General features: G+C 44.0%; 1 protein-coding gene across 4 annotated transcripts in view; it reads right to left on the bottom strand.

Annotated features, from left to right (window-relative positions):
• LOC146205092 (geranylgeranyl transferase type-2 subunit alpha-like) overlaps positions 1–21,123 on the bottom strand; it is an 83,657-nt gene that overhangs the window by 49,115 nt on the left and 13,419 nt on the right. For all 4 annotated transcript variants that reach the window (XM_084589783.1, XM_084589779.1, XM_084589780.1 and 1 more), the window contains exons 6-7: positions 6,306–6,389; positions 3,493–3,575 (exon numbers count right to left, since the gene is read on the bottom strand). In XM_084589783.1, coding sequence (XP_084445909.1) covers positions 3,493–3,575; positions 6,306–6,389 — 167 coding nt within the window. The remainder of the gene's footprint in view (positions 1–3,492; positions 3,576–6,305; positions 6,390–21,123) is intronic.

The raw sequence follows: 21,123 nt of genomic DNA, 5'->3' as shown, positions 1-21,123 counted from the left end.
CTCAGTCTCTCTCATGCGCACTCTGTCCCTCCTATTGCAGATTCCTATGCGAATCTGCAACAGATACCACTGCCACAGAAAAATGCCTCCAGCACGCAATTAACTTTCATTCCAAAAAGAACAAGATTAATTATACAAGAATGCTATATGAAAACAAGTAAAGTGCGATCTTCATATTCGACAGCGCGAGCATTCATTGAGTGCGTCACTGCGTGCTTCTATTCGTAGTGCTTATAGAGCATTCAGTATTTCAAACATGTACTAAAAATTAGATTTTTAATGCAGGTGAAAAGAATAGCAAGGTGCCTGTATGCAGTGCGACGTCAATGCATGTTAAAAAACCCCAGGTGGTCAAAATTTCCGGAGATCTACATTACGCCACTTCTTATAGCCTGAGCCGATTTTAAAGCCCATAAACCAAACCAACCAAAGATTGGGGGACAATTAAGAGCGATATGTGAGGAAAGGCATGGCGAGAAAATTTGGCGCGACCCAGATGCATGAAAAGTAGAAAAGCGAAAGAACGACAGATGGAAAAACAGTAGCTATTGCACAATCTTTTCCAAGAGAGGCGCAAGGCGTGGAGACTGAAGGAGAGGAAACGAATGGCGCACACGCGGAGGTGGTAGTGGTGGTAAAAACTTTACTGATGAGCTGCATGCCCTCATGTCGTGCATTGAACACGCGGTGCAATGTGCAGTACCACACAAGGAAGTACACTTGCCGTTCCACACTGTCACTGAGCACATTTCAAAACCACACTATAATCGGTACTTCGTTTGACGCAACCGTAGTCCTATGGGAAGTAGACCGGTGGCCGGCATAAACTGCATTATAACCGATCCTGCACTATATACAGCTACATTGTAAGTCGTCTCCGCAGTAACCATGTTTTGCAGCCCTATGAAGTTCAAAGCAGAAAGACTGATTACTGTGGCCTTGTGCTTGGACTGCAAAAGGATCAAATAAGGATTTTATGTCACTCAGGGCTCCTCGATTACAACACTTTGTTGCACTGGTAAAATATATCCACCCGGATGACTCTGGCAGGCACATTGACACAGACGAAAGCTCAGCGTACGCTTTAATGGCGAAGCAGTAGGCCTTCCGCTGCTGCCTGCCAGACAGATCACTATGCGTGCAAAATTTGACTAGTGCTGCATCAGTTAGCTTGGGAAGCACACTGATGTCTGCTGTCCATTTTAGAAATGACACTGAAGGCAGTTGTTGCATGGTGGAGAGTTAAAAAAATCCTTTTAAGGCGGCCCCTGTTCAACCTCAACACACACAGCAACCAGCAGCAAAAATGCAACTGTGCCTTTCATAATGGCATAATAGTCACTACCAGTGCTGCCAGAACACTTGCATTCTTTAATATCCCCAATGTCAGTGCAAACAAACTGGATAAGTGACACACAATTCAAATTTTCATTGCCAGATTTTTTTTCATGATTTAACGAAGTAATTTTATGCCACACTTTAGATTTAACAAAGTCCTCAAGCACTGCATGCATCTTGCAAGAGCCACCTTGACAATTGGATGAAAATTAGAACTTTCGCCGAGACAGACCGCATTCTGTTGTTGCCCTTTTACGTGCCAATTTCGCCGGCTGTCTGGAATCTGCGAGCAAAACAAAATGATAATAGGAGCGTACCACCGTGCCATTTGTTGTGCGCATATAAAACCTACGGTGCAGAAATTTTAGGATAAGTAACGCCATGATGTCACTGGCCAGTAGGAATGGGAAAGCATTAGCCGGAAATATGCGTACGCGAGGCCTGAGCAAAAGACTGCCGCATCCAAGGTAGCCGCCAAGGCGTAGGCGGTGCGAACATTCGACAGCATCCCAGTTAAAGACACTAGATTATAGCTGATCTAGAGACTAGTCCCCATCTGCAAACATTGGATGATGCTGATGATACCAGCGGCAACATCTGGTGGCAGCTTTGAGTACTAGGCACTGCTTTTGTTCTTTGCTATGAGCATAAGGAGAAAAATATTGCGTTCACGTCCGTTTGCTATGATTGATTATGCTCCTGATATAGGAAAGAACATCCAGTGCTCTTGTTAGCGCTGTTATTGTCGAAGTTTCTTGCTTACTTTCTGAATTCGTAATTTACAAGTTCCCAACAACTATCCGTGTTCCACAATCCTGTTACTTTATTTGGACAGCTAAAACACAAAGACCTCAACGTAACAAAATTTGCGATTTTACAAAATTTTTGGAGCAAGTTGTACTTCGTTATATCAAGGTTCGACTGTATATACAAGACTGTTACCAGGCCATATACACTCGAAACCTTATTATAACGAACATGGATACAGCGAATTATCGAACAAGACAAAGTGAAATCAAAGCTAGGTTGGTTTATGCTTTATTTCTATGGAATGTCTGTCTGTATAACGAAACAAAAAATTCAAAATTTTATGCTCGATGGCTTATAAGAAGCAGTTTTTTTGCATTGCCCAGCGCAGAAATGCCTTTTCATGCCACGCCATCTAGGGGCAGCAACAAAAACTAGCACTAACAGCTGACAGGCATGTGACCGGCTAGCGATCACCACTGGCTCGTCATGCAGCGTGCCCCCAACGTGCTTTTGTCAGTCTGACCGCCTGATCCGTGCGTGCACACTGCACATCGCAAGTCTGTTGACACTGTCGCGCAAAATGGCAATGCTGACAAAGCAATTTTGCTTGTGATGGAAGTCACTGAAGACGGTCCAGAGCAGGTGCAAAAAGTGCATGCTGCTGTGAGCTTTGTTGTTGTATCTAACGTGTCGACAATCTTGAACGCAAGCACAAGACTGAAGTGCCGATTGAAGACATCCACTCCAAAGCCACCGTGAAGAATGATTGGAAGAGTGTTAGCCTCGTCACCGCGTCAGCTGGCACTTCCTAATGTTACGATTGAGGACTTTATCACTGCAGATGACAACCTGAGTGTGGCACCATGCTGCCCGACCGGACCGACCAAGAAATCATAGATCAGCTGAATCCCGCAAATGATGCAAGTATTGACCATGAGGGAGAACCGGAAAGAGAAGAGCGAGGTCTAAACAATGCAGATGTCGGTGACATAGCCAAGATTGCGCCGTTTGTTAAATAAATAAATATGTCTGTGCAGGGAGGCCACACCCCTACTTGAGTGTTCATTTTTGCTCTTCAACACAGAACGAAAGGAGAGATTTCATGTTCATACCAAGCTTTTAATTAAAAACACTATGCATCTTCGTACTTTTGTGTTATCCACATTAGTCCGCATTTTGAGTTGTTTTATTAGCAGGCTTGTTTGCACGAATTTGTGCATGTACTTTTAAAAGGAATATCGGATATAGCGATCAAATTTTCGCACCCCAAACTATTTCGTTATAATGAGGCTCGACTGTATATATATATATATATATATATATATATATATATATATATATATATATATATACACACACATAAGTTAGCTAGCCGCTAAATAGAATGCACCATAGCATACTCACTGAGATCTGTCGGGTAAAGTTAACGATGACCTGAGAAGCCTCCCTGGAAACATAGAACAAAAGAAAGTCCAGAGCAGGCTTCTCTGTAATAAAAAGACACACAAAAACAGTACTTACTTTTGGCATGAATCAGGCATAACAGGTAAAAGTGTACTGCGCTGATGAATTTAGTCTCAAATTAAGACAGCAACATCACGAAAACATCAAAGCCTAATATGAAAACTTTTTGAAGCGAACCCAAGGCACTCATAGAAAATACAGGGAAAAATAAACTTTAAGAGGGATTTTATAAGCTTCACTCTACCCTTGTTTCATGCAGCTTCTACACAAGGAAAGAGAATATTATATCGTGAATGATTTGCAGTAGAACTCCATTGTTGTAGGATTGCTACAAGTTCTACAGTTGAAGAATAAACCTAAAAGCACAGAGACACTTAGAGGCTCAACAAATAGAAGCAGACCAATATCTTTCAACCAGTGCCATTATTATTTTTATTATATATACTTCCTCTTGCACTCTACTTTGTGGCACGCAATAATGCTGTTTAATGCTCAAATACTCCATTGCATATCAGTTTCTGCCAGCAACACACAACACCCACTTTGCTTCTGTTGATGCATGCAAACCCCAACTGAAAATTACAGTAAAACCTCAAATTCAACCCCTTTTTATGAGGACTCTTCAGAGTCCAGCCAAATGCCCATGTAAGTTTACGGTGTCAGAAGCTTATTTATTTGGGCACCCTGGGGCTGGCATCATTTAATTTGGATGGGCTCCTGAAGTCACATTGTGTGAACTAGTTTGCTCAAATATTCATATTCAGACCTCACATTACAATGTTTCCTATGGTGCTCTGACGTGTACACAACTGTAGCTGTATTAACAGTAAGCAGGCCTCCACTGATAGATGGACAGGCGCGCAGTTTGGTTTTCAAAGCTCTGCCACAATGGCTGTCAGCTGTGCATATAAACCGGCCAGATGAGCCTATAGCTGCATGCCATTTAGAATAACAATGATTGCCTTACCTCTCGTATCTTATTTTCTTTTTTAGGTATATTGCTTCTGTGGCACCAAATCTTGCTTCCTTCAATTCTGTCCACGTGGTATTTCCTTTCTAACAGCATGCCAGAACTCGGCGTTGTTTAAGCTATGAGCTTGCCCACGTGCTACACCTCATGCAAAGTAGTTCCAGTACTACCGTGTCACACAATGAAAGAAGCCACGGAGACCCTTACTATCCTCAAAAACTCCTGCTTTTAGTGTACACAAATTAGAAGCAACTGATGAAACTGTAAAAAATAATTGCAGTGAAAATTTCACCTCAAAGGAGATGAGAATTCCCAGGTTTTGTGAACAGATGATGAGTTTTGAGGGGGCCATTCAAAAATTCAACATTAGAATAATATGCGCATTTTCCACTCACTTCAAATCTGAATTAGTGAGGTTCTACTGTATCAGCAGTATGTTACAATGCTGTTTCAGCACATGCTAAGGATGCTTCAATCTGTTCTTTAGTGTTCTAATGCTCATTTAAGTCTGTGCCAAGTGGTGCTGATACATGGCTGCACCACGTGAAAGCTGCATTCACAAACACAGCAAAAACCCCCATATAATACAATTTTTTTTTTGCTAACTTTAGCATGCAAGATTTCCACATTGCATTATATGCAGATTCGAACAATTTCCTTTCTAAATTCACAGTTCTGGACTCATTAGTATTCAGCGCTACCAACATCAGGCTTCCAGTGAGAGGAGGCGCAATCAAGTGGTGGAGTTGGTTGATTGTTTCTATGATTTTGTTTTAGATACGATTTCACCACACTGACCTAGGGACGTGCACATGACCAGAAGCAAGACAAGTGCACCTCGTATGATTTAGTGACCACCATTGTCGGAACTGCGAGAGCAGCACTCAGATGTTTAAAAGGAAGGCAAACATAGCTGTCAAAACCACCGGCACCATGCAGAGTGCTGCTTGACTGAATGAGGTAGGGAAAGCCTACAGCTACTACCACTGGGCTGGAACGGGCCTCTCCAGCCATGCTTGCCGCACCCAACATTCAGATTGTGGGCGTTTGACCAGCATTCGCAGGGATCTAATCAGTCATGCTTTCAAGAAATGCGGAATACCAAACGCAATAATTAGAGGCCCAAGTGCAGTGCGAGCGCGATGCATGCTAGCCAGCAGCCCTTGCGTCTTGTACACGAGCTGGAAGCGATCTTGCCTCTTTATGTGGCTTCCGCAACTGCTGGAACGAACGTGAGCTGCTCTTGACAGCATAAAATTCTCTAATCAAGCATGAAGGCACAAGAAGGGAAGCAAAAACCAACCACATGGAAGTGCATATTCTTTATGGCGACTGGTAGCATTGAACACACAAGCGCAGAGTGCGTATGCTTCATAGGGCAACCATGAAATGTGGTGTAAAATGCTTTCAGTCATTTTTTCACTCATATTACAAGCAGATCAACACTTTCCACATTTGCTATTCCAAAATTACACCTCGTATTAAATGCAGGTCTATATTATATTATACATAGGTTTTCATGGTATTACTCATAAATAGTTGGGGCAGGTGACACATTAATTGCGCAATAACTAGAACTCATTGCACATTAACCAGGACTCATTTCTAAAAAAAATCAAACCTAGAAAGTCATTTATTTTTAAATAATTATTAATCATTTATTAAATCATGAATTAAATTATTCATTTTATTATAATTATTAGCTGGCTACTCCTGTTCAAGCCCTGTCATAAGGCCAATAATATACATCTTCATATCACAGTACGAATAACTAAGAAATTACCTCTTCCTGTCAACCACCTGTGGTAAAACCAGGCACTCTGATCTCCTGGATCCGTGAATGTTGCATTTTGGACCAAGCTGTACTCTTGTTGATTCGAAGAAATCAAAGAGAAAAGAATGTGTTATACGTAAAGGTTTAACAAACTCACATTATACAAGCGATGAGAAAATAAACAACATCGTTTACTCAATTAAGAAGACCACAAACTGCCAATAGGCTATTGATGACACTGGCAAGTTAATGCATGAATGGGTCAGTGCATCAAACAATCTTGAAGGTAATGTACAAAATAGAAATGAATTCTGCACTTATGTAAAAGTAGGGGTATGCCAATTATCAAAATGCAGAACATGAATATTTTTCGTTGGTCAGTTTATATTCAATACTTGAAATTGATATTTGAGACAGTTCCAATATTCTGCAGTGACTGAATACCACACCAACTTGACAGAGTACAGATGCCACGTTTTCTTCTTTATTATGATGTACCGTCTTTGCCAAAAGTAACCAGGCTGCCCGATTTGCTCCTTAGCCCTGTAGTTAAGCATTTTACAGGACATGCCAAACTATTAATCACCGGTGCGGGAAAAACGCCCATCACTTTTATCTGTAAAGACCATTTTCTGCCTTTTGAAATAGATCAAGGGCTCCAAACACAGTTGAGAATGAAACCCTGCAGCCTGGTTACTTTTGGCAAAGACGGTACAAGACGTTACTACAGTCGATCCCAGACATAATGAATTACTGCTTACATCAAACTCTCAGAATGCCCGCTTGAAAATGCCGTGCAAAAAGTATAGTAGAGTTTTATTTATCGAATTCCCATTCAGCAGATGTTCAATGATATTGCACTGTCCCCCTGCAAAGGGTTCTTCTGCTAACAGCACTCTACCGATCACTTTAAGCGCATTGAGCTGGGTCGGCTGCACAGCCCTGAGCATCTACTGGCTGCGCTAAGGCTGTAAAACTGCGTGACGAGGTAACCGTCAGATCCGCTTGAAAGTGACCTTCGGTCTTGTGTGCTTTTTTTTTTTCACTGCAACACAGGTGTCAAGCAGAGAAGCTGATGTTCAATGCACTGGCTGTCACGCGGTGAAGCCAGCCTCACTGATTAAAGGTTTGAGGCAGCTCTCACAGGGCTTGCTTCACTGCTGAAGGCTATTTGAAAATGAACTTTACCCTAAGTTTATTTCAGTTATTATTGCACTCACAGGTACCAATACCAGAATTAGACCTCCTATGATATGTGACAGCTTTTCCAAAAGGACCGTCACTGCAGCTTTGATGCGAGCCCCACTCCAAAGGCACTTGTGCCGTGCGGCGCAAAAGGCAAGCAACATGAAGTCCGATGTACCGGTCTGTCCCTGCCACACATTTGGCATGTGAGCTCGCGCGCAAAGAGTGGCACATTTTAAAAGGTGCGCCCAGTGGACCCTCAGTGGCATAAATTGATGCTCAGCGAGTTTGCATATGCACGCCTCAAATGGTTGCCCCTATCGCCGCGAGCGACGGGCTGCTGGTATGCCAGCGGGCAGCACACTGCTGCAGGAAGCTCACCAGTAGAGTGGGTGCACTGTATTCCCACTTCTGGGTTACAGAGAGGCTCATCTGTTGACATGTTTTATATAACAAATTATTGATATATTGAACTAAATTATTTAGCAATCCCGTTTGCGATGGATATATCCGGGATCGACTGTATACAAACATCACCATGTGATATTCACCTATGCCTTTTAACAGCTTACAACTGCACTATTTCCCTCACCCACTCCAGTTTCAATAGCCAAACAATGGCTATGAAGTCAAAGGTCAGTATAGGTCAGGTGAAGCAGATAAATTGCAATATAATTGCTTCTTCATCGTTTTAATGCAATGTTAAAACCTGCCAACCTAAAAAGCCAGTATCAAAATGAGTGAGAAACCAGTAATTATATTCATGCTTCATGTGAATTATACTGGCCTTTGACATCATAGCCATGCTCGGCTGTTTAAACCACAACAAGAGGTAGAAGAAATACAATTATTAAGTATTCAGTGGTTGCAGAAGACCGGATGGTAATGCATGTACAGTAATAGCTCCAGAACCATTACAAAAGAAGAAAACATCTGTCATTTGGTGCCTGCTCTTCTTCAAATCCATGGCAGGACCACAGTATATGAGCAAATTGTCAGCAAACCAGGTTTAACACATCAGGAAAATTCTACAAAGGCATCCTCATTGCTTTTTTTTCTCTGCTCGGCTTTAACCTCATGCAAAAATTCCACGAATGGCCTATCCCACATATCACATACGATGAGAACAAAATGGCCAGCCACTTTCTTCGTAATTTCACAATGCGCAAGTATGTCTATCACCAGCCTGACTACATCTACTGTCAGGCAAAGGCCTCCCCCATATCCTTTCAGTTACCCCAGTCAAGCACCTGCTGCATCCAGATAATTCCCATAAACTTCCTAATTTCATTCACCCACCTAGCTTTCTACTGCCCCCTTCTATGCTTTCCTTCCCTTGAAATCCAGTCTGTCATTCTCGGTTACCATCAGTTTACTGAAATAAGGGAATAATTACTCACTGACATCCACCCAAGTGAAGCCATACCAGGGAAAGCTATACAGCTTTCTCAGAAACTTCAAAAATTCGTCCCGGCCCAGGAATTGAACCCAGGACCACTGCCTTTCTGGAGCAATCGCTCTAACAACAGAGCAAACCAGGACGGTCAGCAGATCAGATGGTAGGGCGAGAGCGAAGTGATCAGTAACCCAAAGTGGGAACGGTGTTGGTGGAATAGTTATATTTTTGGTTATAGTGTCTGCATATTGCATGCCCTGCCCATGCTCATTTCATTTCTTCTTGATTTCGACTAGAACATCATTGCCTCACCTTTATTCCCTGACCCTTTTCTGCATGCTTCCTGTCTCACTGTCTATTGACCTTTATCATAATTTTCTTTTTTGCGCCAATCAGAACCTCCTTTACCAATTTATTGAATGTCCGACTATGGCACTGAGAAACATAGCAGAACAATTTAAAACTTAATTTTTCATATGGCAGTCTTTTTTCCTCAATGGTGGCCAGCATCTGCAAGCCCCGACATCAGAGATGTAGCTTGGCGGAAGTACACATGTGGCGAAGGCTGGGCCCAAAAGCAGTTTAGCGCAACTGCAGCACAGCCACAGCACAGCCACAGGCTAGGGGCCGAACACTCAAAGAAATTATAAAACTACAAATTAAAAACCTATGCACCAGCATAAGAATAATAATTATTTTGATACCTTGTTTTATGAAAGAGGTCATACATTTTATCATCATCATCATCATCAACCTGATTATACCCACTGCAGGGCGAAGGCCTCTCCCATATTTCTCCACTTCACCCGGTTCTGTGCTAGCTGCATCCACTTGACCCCTGCGAGCTTCTTAATCTCATCCACCCACCTAACTTTCTGCCGCCCCCTGCTACGCTTTCCTTCCCTTGGAATCCAGTTTGTTACCCTCAGCGACCATCGGTTATCCTCTCTCCGCACTACATGTCCTGCCCATGTCCATTTCTTCCTCTTAATTTCCACTAGAATGTCGGTAACTTGAGTTATTTCTCTGACCCACTCTGCATGCTTTCCATCTCTTAATGTTACTCCTACCATTTTTCGTTCCATAGCCCTCTGGGTTGTCCTCAACTTAAGTAGAACTCTCTTGGCTAGCCTCCACGTTTTAGCCCCATAGGTGAGTACAGGCAAGATGCAACTGTTGTATACTTTCCTCTTGAGCGATACCGGTAAGCTGCTAGTCATAATCTGCGAGTGCTTGCCAAATGCGCTCCATCCCAATCTTATTCTTCTTGTTATTTCCTTTTCATGGTCCGGATCTGCGGTTACTACCTGTCCTAAGTAGACATATTTGCCTACTACTTCCAGTATTTCGCTACCTAATGTAAACTGCTGTTCCTTCCCGAGGCTGTTGAACATTACCTTAGTCTTCTGCAAATTGATTTTCAAGCCTACCTTTCTACTTTTTCTGTCTAGGTCATCAATCATTATTTGCAGTTCATCCACCGAGTTGCTTAGCAAGGCAATGTCATCAACAAATCGCAGATTACTGAGATATTCTCCATCTACCCTTATCCCTAACTGCTCCCATTCCAAGTCTCTGAATACTTCCTCTAAACAATCTGTGAATAGTACTGGGGAGATTGTGTCTCCTTGCCTAACACCTTTCTTTATGGGAATTTTGTTACTTTCTCTATGCAGAACTATGGTTGCTGTGCAGCCACTATATATATCTTCCAGCACTTTCACGTACGGCTCGTCTACCCCCTGATTTCGCAATGCTGCATCACCGCCGAGGTTTCAACTGAGTCAAATGCTTTTTCGTAATCAATGAATGCTATGTATAAGGGCTGGTTATATTCCGAGCATTTTTCTACCACCTGATTGATGGTATGGATATGATCGATAGTAGAGCACCGTTTCCGAAACCCTGCTTGATCCTTTGCTTGATTGCAGTCTAAGGTTGTCCCGATTCTATTAGCAATTACCTTATACGTAACAGACAGTAAGCTGATTGGTCTGTAATTTTTAAGGTCCGTAGAGTCCCCTTTCTTGTGAATGAGGATAACATTTGCATTCTTCCATGGTTCCGGTACCGTCGATGACACCAGGCACTGCGTATACAGGGTGGCCAGTTTTTCTAGCACGATATTCCCCCCGTCCTTCAGCAAATCTGTAGTTATCTGATCCTCTCCAGCTGATTTCCCCCTTTTCATAGTTTCTAGTGCTTTCTTGACTTCGTCCTTCGTCACTGGTGGAACGTCTGACTGTTTTTCCCTACCGCCAATCTCATTACGGTCCTGACTACATTGGCTACTGTAGAGATCTGTATAGAACTCCTCGGCTACTTTGACTATCTTGTCCATATTAGTGATGACGTTGCCCGCCTTGTCCCTTATCGCATACATCTGGTTTTTGCCTATGCCCAATTTCTTCCTTACCGCTTTAAGGCTCCCCCCGTTCATTACAGCATGCTCAATTTTCTCCATGTTATACTTCCTTATATCGGCCACCTTGCGCTTATTGATTTGCTTTGATATCTCGGCCAATTCGATCTGGACTGTTGGATTGGAAGCTTTCATACTCTGGCGTTTCTTAATCAAATCTTTTGTCTCCTTTGATAGCTTACCGGTATCCTCTCTAACTATCCTACCGCCTACTTCTACCGCGCACTCAGTAATGATATCTCTGAAATTATTGTTCTTTGCCTCTAGGCTAATGTCACCATCCTCAGTTAGAGCTGAATACCTATTCTGTAGCGAGATCCTGAACTCTTCTGCCCTCCCCCTCACCGCTAATTCGTTGATGGGTTTCTTTCTTACTAATCTGTTGCTTTCCTTCTTGAGATTTAGGCTAATTCGGGACCTCACCATCCTGCGGTCACTGCATCGCACTTTCCCGATTACCTCTACATCCTGCACAATGGCGGGGTTTGAACACATTATGAAGTCGATTTCATTTTTAGTCTCTCCATTAAGACTTTTCCATGTCCATTTCCGGTTCTTTCGTTTGCTGAAGAAGGTATTCATGATTCATAAGTTATTGCACAATGCAAACTCAACTAGTAACTCCCCCCTGCTATTCCTAGAACCAATGCCATAGTCACCTACTGCCTTGTCTCCTGCCTGTTTTTTCCCTACCTTGGCATTGAAGTCGCCCATTAGTACAGTATACTGCGTCTTTACTTTTCGCATTGCCGATTCTACATCTTCATAGAAGCTTTCCACATGTAGGTGCATAGGCCTGTACAACCTTCAGTTTATACTGCTTATTAAGCCCAATTAAGATGCCTGCAACCCTCTCATTAATACTATAGAATTCATCTATATTACCCGCTATATACTTATTGACAAGGAAACCTACTCCTAGTTCTCGCCTCTCCGGTAAACCTCGATAACACAGTACATGCACATCCTTCAGTACAGTATATGCCTCATTCGGCCTCCTAACCTCACTAGGCCCTATGACATCCCATTTCATACCTTCTAGTTCCTGTAAGAGCACTGCCAAACTAGCTTCACTAGCTAGGGTTCTAGCCTTAAACGTTGCCAGGGTCAGTTTCCAATGGCGGCCTGTCCAGCGGAGCCAGGCTTTCTTAGCACCCCCTGCTGCGTCACAGGTCTGACCACCGCCGTGGTCAGTTGTTCCGCAGCCGCTGGTGACTGAGGGCCGGGGTTTTGTGGAGCTTATCATGAGAGGTTGCGGCCAATTACTGCACCAGGGTGGCCAACTCCTGTTCTGGTGAGGGAGTGCGTTGCCGGAGGTGTTCACCGGCATCAGGTCGCACCCCAAATCTGTTTATGCAATTCCATCGACACGCGGATTTTTTTTTTTTTAAATCCGGTGAATTGCGCGGCACCGGGATTTGAACCCCGGTCCTCTTGCATGCGAAGCGGATGTTCTACCGCTACGCCACGCCACCCCTCTTAATGCTGCATCAGCCTTTGTGAGACTTTGCAGACCTTGTTAGGTGCAACGAAGCAAAGGACGCAACGAAGCAGTTTCTTATCGCTGCTATCATGGTGTCTGCACTTGTGCTCCTGGGAATGATACGAAGTTAGCTCACCTGTCTCAAGACGTGTTGATTACGACGATTTCGTCTTGCATACAAGCTGCTTCTCAGTCGTTTCTAACTGGTGGGATGTTTCCTAATTTTGTGAGCACATCCTTTTCTCGTTCTGCCAGCGCTAAGTCTTGTTGCACCACTGTGGCACGCTTTTCAGTTCTTTCAAAGCGGTTGGTGCTTATAAAATGGAGCTCGTGGTATGCAGATGACTGACGCAGCTACAGAGAGGTCTCTACCATCAATGTCACACTACAATGTTTGCCGTGGGACTTTCACATGTGAGCAGCCGTCTGCATGTGTAGTCTGCTTTACTTATATATGTTGGTCGCTGCTGGTATGCTTTATCATTGTATTCATGGGACTGATATAATAAAGCGCTAATTTTTCGACCTCTAGATTCAGTTCAGTTCAGTCATTCAGTCGTGTCCGACTCTTCGTGACCCTATGGACCATATCATGCCACACTTTCTGGTCTCTCACTATCTTTCTAACATCACATAACTTCATCTGCAGCGCCTCGAGGATGCCATCTAACCACCTCGTTCGCTGCCTACCCCTTCTCCGGTGACCCTCAACCTTTCCCAATATCAAATCTTTCTCTAGCGACTCCTCTCCTCATTAGATGTAGCTGAGCTTTAACCTTAGAATTTGACCCTCCAATGAGCAGTCAGGGTTTATGGTCGACAATATCAACTGATTTGATCTTCTGGCAGTCCAGGGAACTCTCAAGATTCTCCGCCAGCACCACAATTCAAACGCGTCAATTCTTCGGCGGTCAGCCTTCTTCACAGTCCAACTCTCGCATCCATACATCACAACTGGAAAGACCATAGCACGAGTTATATGGATCTTGGTTGGCAGTCTAATGTCTCTGTTCTTTACTAGGCGGTCAAGGCTAGCCATGGCTCTTTTTCCCAAAAGCAGGCGTCTCCTAATTTCACGGCTGCAGTCTCCTTCCGGGGTAATCTTGGAGCCCAAGAAGAGGAAATCTGTCACAGCTTCCACTTCTTGTCCCTTGATGCTGCAGGACTTGATAGGGCAAGACGCCATGATCTTTGTCTTTTTAATGTTCAATTTAAGCCCAAACTTCTCACTCTCTTCTTGTACGCGCATCAGAAGTCTTTTGAGTTCCACTTCACTTTCTGCCATTAAAGTGGTATCATCCACATATCTAAGGTTGTTGATATGTTTTCCAGCAATCTTCACTCCAGCTGAAGACTCGTCCAAACTGGCCTTCCTCATGATGCACTCAGCATATAGGTTAAATAGGCAGGGCAACAGTATGCAGCCTTGTCTCACTCCTTTCTCAATCAGAAACCAATCAGTAAGACCATGCCCAGTTCTGACTGTGACCTCTTGCCCTTCGTACAGGTTCCTGAGGAGACAGATGAGGTGAATTTTTCGACCTCTAGGTACTTGTTCCGATTGTGAATTGTGCGGATATGCCAGTGCTTTACAGGTCATACTGTAACAAGTATGCTATGCCTGTTCCTTTGGAAGAGGTGCTGGTCTGTTCCCTTCTTGCGGTGTCTTCTTTGCCAGGTTTGATTGTCAACTGGGCACTAACAGCAGGGTTCGAACACAACTTAATGACAAAGGTTGGCAAACGCTGAAAGGACCCCTTCAAAAGGACGGCCTCAAAAATACTGCATGGTACATCCAGAAAAATGCCGCTTTATAATTTGCGTCAATATTACGCGTAGTCCTGACGTCATTCAACATCACAAACTTCAGTTGGCCCTTCCAGCTTTTAGGGGGCACTACAGTGCCCAAGAGCCACCATGTTTTGAATGTATCGGCATCTATGTGCACATTTACAGCATTGTACATTTACTTTGGACGCAGCATATAATAAGTACGTAGCAATTCCATGCAACTGCATGAATACAACATCTGCCCCCTCGCTTGGATGGCATGCAGTGGCACTGCTGGGCATGAAATTGAGCAAGATAAACAGGTTCTGTTAAAACTATAATTGAGAACACTAAGATAGCTTTAAATAAAATAAAATGAATAAATTAACTAAATACAACTGGTGATGTCTACCACATATATAGAAATAACTGCTTTTGGCCGTGGCAGCGCTGCTTAAAGTATAGCGGCTGCAGTGTTGCATGATTTTATTAAGACATTTTAAAAATGGATCAAGCAAGATTAAACAATAAAAGCAGCTGTAATTTACTGAAAAGGAAAAAAGCAGGCTGTCCTAAGTTGATATGAACAAAAATAACTGCATGGATAATGCCAGGGCATATTAATAAAAACATAGTAAATTCACTTTAGATGCTCCAGGTGGCTACCACGTTAGCCACACAATGCATGCCACTACCATACACACAGACCTGACTTTCTCCCTTCATTACTGCCACCAAATGTTGCAATCTACCAGAATATGCAAGTAATTTTATACTCACCTCCTACAGTAGATTATCTCTAACATTGCATCTACCATTTTCTGTTCCATAGCTCTCTGTGTTGTCATCTGTTGAACCATTTTCATTAGCCTCCCCTTTTTTTACCCTAGATGAGTACAGGTAAGATACAGCTGTGCAGTTACATACCTTCCTCCTGAGGAATTCTGTTAAGCTGCATTCATGATATAAGAATTTTTGCCAAATGCACTCTATCCTTGTCCAATTCTTCTAGTTATTCCCCTTTTGTGGTCTAGATTTGCAGCATTCACCTGTCCTAACTGGGCGTGTTCTTCTACCACTTCCAGCACCTATCATAAAATGCTGCTACTTTCCAAGGCTGTTGATTACTTTAGTTTCAGCATATTAATTTTTGAGGCCCATGATTCTGGTTTGGTTTTTGGGTTTAACATCACAAAGTGATTCAGGCTATGAGACATTGTAGTGGAGGGCTCCGGAAATTTCGACCACATGGAGTTCTCTAACGTGGCTTACTTTTCGCCTCCATTGAAAGGCAGCCACCGAGGGCAGGATTCAATCCCGCATCCTTAGGCACAATTGTCAAGCGTCCTAACCACCGTGCCACCCCAGCGGGGTGAGGCCCGCGATTCTGTTTTGTCTGTCTAGGTCTTTAATCATCTTTTGCAGTTCATCCCTTGAGTTACTTAACAAGGCAATGTCATCAGCAAATCGTAGATTACAGAGGTATTCTTCATCAAATTTATCCCTGTTCCTAACCTAGGTGTCAAAATACTTCCTCTTAGGATATGCTGAAAAGTGCTGGAGAAATTGTGTCGCCTAACCTAATACCCTTCCTTATCAGAATTTTATTACTTACTTTATAGCAGACTATGGTTGCTGTGTGTGCAGCCGCTATAGAGATATCTTCCATTACTTTCATGTTTGGCTGGTCTGCACAGAGATTTTGCAACACCGCATAAGTGCTGAGATTTTGACCAAGTCGAATGCTTTCTCATAATCTATAAATGCTGTGTATAGGGTATGCATTCATAGAAACCACTTCTCACTTTGATCCTTATTTAACAAACTTCATTCTTTACACCTACACCCATGGCATTCATCTTGTCGCCATTACAGTTCATCCTCATCTAACAAGAACTCTGCCATATCGTTTTGGTCAACAATTTAATGGCTTCATTCTTAACAATATAGACAGCCATACCTCCTCTACAGTATAGTATCTAGAATATACTGGCTAGTGTGACGAGCGTCCACACTGCAGCATGGGCGAGGGTGGTACCATTTGCAATGAAAGCCAATGGGCGACGGCAGAGGGCGTTGCTTGTCAGAAGGGCATCACCAGAGCAGACGACGCAGCTGCCTCGCTTCAGACGGCAGCAAGCTGATGTTTGCGCGTGCATTTTGACCTTCGTTAAACCTGCTTCTGCTCTTCTTTTTGTTCAATGAGGTGCAGTGTGTTTTTCATTGTAGGGGACTGCATATGGGAGCTGTTCTGTACTCCTAGCAGTTTTGAAGTGATTAAAACCGTTCTCTTCGTACATTGTGTGCACACCTGTAGGCACTGTTTGTGTAAAATTTCTCCAGATCTTCTCCATGTTTGTGGCAGGCGTGCCACAAATATGTCCCTAGTGTGCCATCATCGTTGCCAGGATCTTGCTGGCCCTGGATTTTCCATGAACAGCAATGGAGGATCCTCCTTCAGGAAGCGCAACACAACCGGCGCAGAAGAGGAAGTGAATGGCAATACTGCTAAAAGTTAAGCGGAACATTGTATGTGAGCAAAAGGACGGCGTAAGCGATGCCAGTACTGCCCGTGCAATGGACAATGACCGGAAAAAGGTTCGACATGGGGCCTACAAAGACATGGAACAGGCGCTCTACCAGTGGTTCTTGAATACCCGCGCAGTGAACCTGCCGACTAATGGCCCACTTTTAGCGGAGAACACGAAGCACTTTGCATACCTCCTGCGCAACACCGATTTCCAGCCTGGTGGTGGTTGGAGTCAACGGTTCAAGGAGAGACATAGAATTGTGTACAAAGCAGTCGTGGGCGAGGCAGGATCACTCGATGTCTACACTAGGCAGAAGTGTCTTGAGGAAACACTGCCCTGCATCCGAGAAGGAAATGCGGACCAGGACTTGTGCAATGAGGCCGAGACTGGGCTGTTTTTCCAGATGCTACTGTCAATGACGCACAGTCAAAGCCGATCCCTGTAAGGGCGGCAAGCAAAGCTAATTGCGCGTGACTGCTTTCATGTGTGCCAACATGGACGGCCGCGACAAGTTCCCCGCCTTCGTCACAGGGAAATCCAAGAATCCCCACTGTTTTTGTGGTGCCACGAGATGGCGGTTCACTACCATCATAATGAGAAAGCATGGATGACGAAGGAACTTTTCCACAAGTAACTGGTTGAATTTGATCAGCGGATGCAGTGCCAAGGCAGACAGGTGGCATTGATGCTCAGCAGTTGCACTGCCCACCAAACAACTCAGAAGCTCTCACATGTGGAAGTTTTTTCCTCCCCCCTAACACCACTGCAGCCTTGCAGCCTATGGATGCAGACGTGATTGCTTGCTTCAAGGCACTGTATCGCCATGTTTTGAGCAGGCTCGCCCTGAACCTCGACATTTCTGTCACAGAACGCGCCAGCACAGTTCTTTTCTGAAGCATGGGCAGAAGTAAGCTCCTCCACCATTATGAACTGCTTCAGGAAAGCGGGCTTCGCTTTCCAGCTCCAGCCGACACAGTGATGACCAAACTTTGGTCCACAGTGAGCGGTAGTGACAGCGACACGTCGGGATTTGAGGGATTCTTACATACCAATAATACAGTCGCGACAGAAGAAGAACTCGCAGATGAGGCTATTGTTGCAGCAGTCACTGGAGCGGAGGACGGTGACAGTAGCGATAACAATGATGAATCAGAACCTGTGCAGGTTGAGTCTCACCAGGAGGCTTTGAGAGCAATCAACTCTGTGGGACTTTGTTTTCACTGAGAATCTTCCACTGCACTATGTTCAGCAGCTGGATTCCCTGCAGAAAGATGTCAGCCAGATTGCCGTGAAACAGATGCTTACGGATTACGGGTTTCTTCCCACTACAAAATAATTTTTTCGACCTAACCTCGTTATAACAATTATTGATTATAAATTTAAGGTTCTTTTTTTTTTTTTAACTTTCCGAGATGGCCAAATTACTTTATTGCGGATTTTAAAAGTTCAATATGAGTGAAGTCAGGAAAAGTAGCAGAAAAATATTAGGAACTGTACTTTGGAGTCAACGTTCCTCGACACTGCAAACTCAGGAAAATCAGTAAACAAGGACAGCAGGAATAACTCGTGAGCTTCCATGATAAACAAGCTAACAGCAGCACCGATAACGATGGAAATTGGCTCCCGTGGCCCCAGCACGGGAGTGGGTATAAAGATAAAAAATCAAGTTTTGCACGCCTCCATCGCGATCACCGGCGGGGGGTTGAGCCGAAACCATGCAAGGGTGTTGCCGCAGACCGGGTGACAAGCTGCAGCTAGGAATCAGTTCTGTTTATCCCCTGCACGGAAGCGCCCATAAAGATAACAATTAAGTTTCACACCTCTGTTGCGATCAAGTGGCGAAAGCGTTGCTGCAGTCCGGGCGACAGACATGACACGCTGCAAACCGGGCGACACGCTGCAACTTGGAATCACTTCTGTTTATCTTCGCAAGAAGGCAGCGCAATAAATTTCAAGCACTTCTTGTAAATCCTGGGAGGTGGCAGCACCTCCCAGTGAGCATGTATCGTCATTAGGGCATGAAATTTCAAACGGAGGATTGAAACCGTACCGATACGTCAAAGACCTTGAGGGACAGAAAACCGCCGCCGTACATTTGCGGCAAAAACCCTCAAAGGGTTAATACTGTTATAAGTGGGTTTGACTGTATATATACATAATATTACTAAACTTCACATGTGTTTGCTTGTCAGCAAATGTGGAGTACCACAGAGAGAACCACCAATCTATAACTGGCCTATCGTATTTATGCGATTCTAAAGACCCCCCCTTCCTTTTTCTGATCGCAATGGCCAAAGTAAGGGGGGGTGCTTAGGTCTTAAAAAAACTAAGTAAATCCCCCCCCCCCCCCCCCCCCCCTTCCTTTTAGTTGATATATCTCAATGAGATAGGCACAGGAAAGCAATTTATTTCGCAAAAAATGTTGGCAAACGTAGTTACAGTTTGCTTAAACTTCAAGCTGTAGGCAGCTTATACTTAGCTCACACTTATACCCAAGGCACTCATCCAGTCACTTAACAGCGCATCTAGTGAGAGCTCCGCCGTACTATTTTGGTCAACCATATTTACGTGAAAAAACCACCTTATGGAACTTTGCATGAGGCTCTGGGAGGGCGACACAGTTGAAGTGTCACAAGCAGGGCATGCAATAGTGCAAAATCCCACCTACAGCAAGATGCTCAGTAACCTGCACGCCTCTTAAACATGTGTAATTCCACACATTACGGTGAGAAGGAGGCCTCTGTTTATGGGCCAAAAAAATCGCCTAGTTGCATAGCTTTGGTTTCAGACCTTCGACATCAGCATGTGGCATCTATTTACATTCACAAGTGTGCTGAACCCAGCTGCGCGCCGCTTTCAGAGACAGACAGGTATGACAGGCACGCCAGTGGTCTTCTTCTTTCGCTCTCCACACGTCAATTTTTTGTACTTGTTACAAGCTTTGCACAGTATGTGCGATTAAGCCTACTCAAAGACTTCACTGCATTTTCGCATATTTAGCAGTCTTTTTGTACATGAGGAAGAGTGGCGGAGAGATTCTATAACTTTGCCTGAAAATAATTCGGACATTTCTTGCAGCCAGATAATTGAGGTTTTACTAACTGCCATGATACTTTTACTTTGCAGCTACGTGATTATATAGATTTCATTTTGATACTCATTTTGCATATGACCACATTAGTAATTGCATAGTATTGTGTTGTCTAATAAAGTAATATACATATCTGTGCGCACAATGCTTTATTTTAGTTCTAAAGACAATAATTATTACTGAAAAAGAAAGAAAAATTGAGGACAACACATACATAGTCTTCACCTTTTTAATTTATTTTTATACTGAACAGGTATTAAAGGTCCACTGAAAGGGGTCACAAAGAAGGATAAACAACGCCATAACACTGATAGTTATTGAATCACCCATCATTCTCCCGCAAAAATTTTCGATCTAGCTTCTGCAACACCAGAGATATCGGCGATTAAAAATGACCCTTCCAATTTTCCCTCTCAGCTCGTACGCCGAAGGGAGCCATAAAAAAACAAAGAATACAAGCAAGTTCAAAGCTCCGCCCAGACATACGTCACTTCGACGAACTTCCGGTTGCCGCGCGCTCGCTCGCTGGTGGCGTACTCGCGCCAACCCGTCCTCGCTTGCACACGCCTGAGGAGTTCGCCAGTTCGCGCAGCGACGGTTAGTGTAACCGCGAACCCGTGGTTATCATATGTTACACGGCGGACCAAACCATGGTTGCGCCACTAACCGCGGTTACCGCAAACCGAGCTTGACGACCTCGGTTTGCGTCGTTAACTGAGGTTATGACGGCGTCTGTTGACGGAAGCTACTCGTCGGCGCCCGAGTGCGCGAAACGTACGAGCGGGTCTGCTTCACAAAGTTATTCATTTTCCCACTGTATCACGTTTAAAGATCGATGTATAGAATATGGTGCCGCCCGACGTCTTCGATTACGGCCGACAGCGCAGCGACTGCGTACTGAAGCCTTGTCGTGCCTACAGTATCGTTTGAACGGCTTGTTGCTGAGCAG

Source organism: Amblyomma maculatum, chromosome 1 (assembly GCF_055883805.1).
Source record: "Amblyomma maculatum isolate TAMU_Amacu chromosome 1, ASM5588380v1, whole genome shotgun sequence".
Lineage (NCBI taxonomy): Eukaryota > Metazoa > Arthropoda > Arachnida > Ixodida > Ixodidae > Amblyomma > Amblyomma maculatum.
This window is presented reverse-complemented; position numbering and strand designations above follow the sequence as displayed.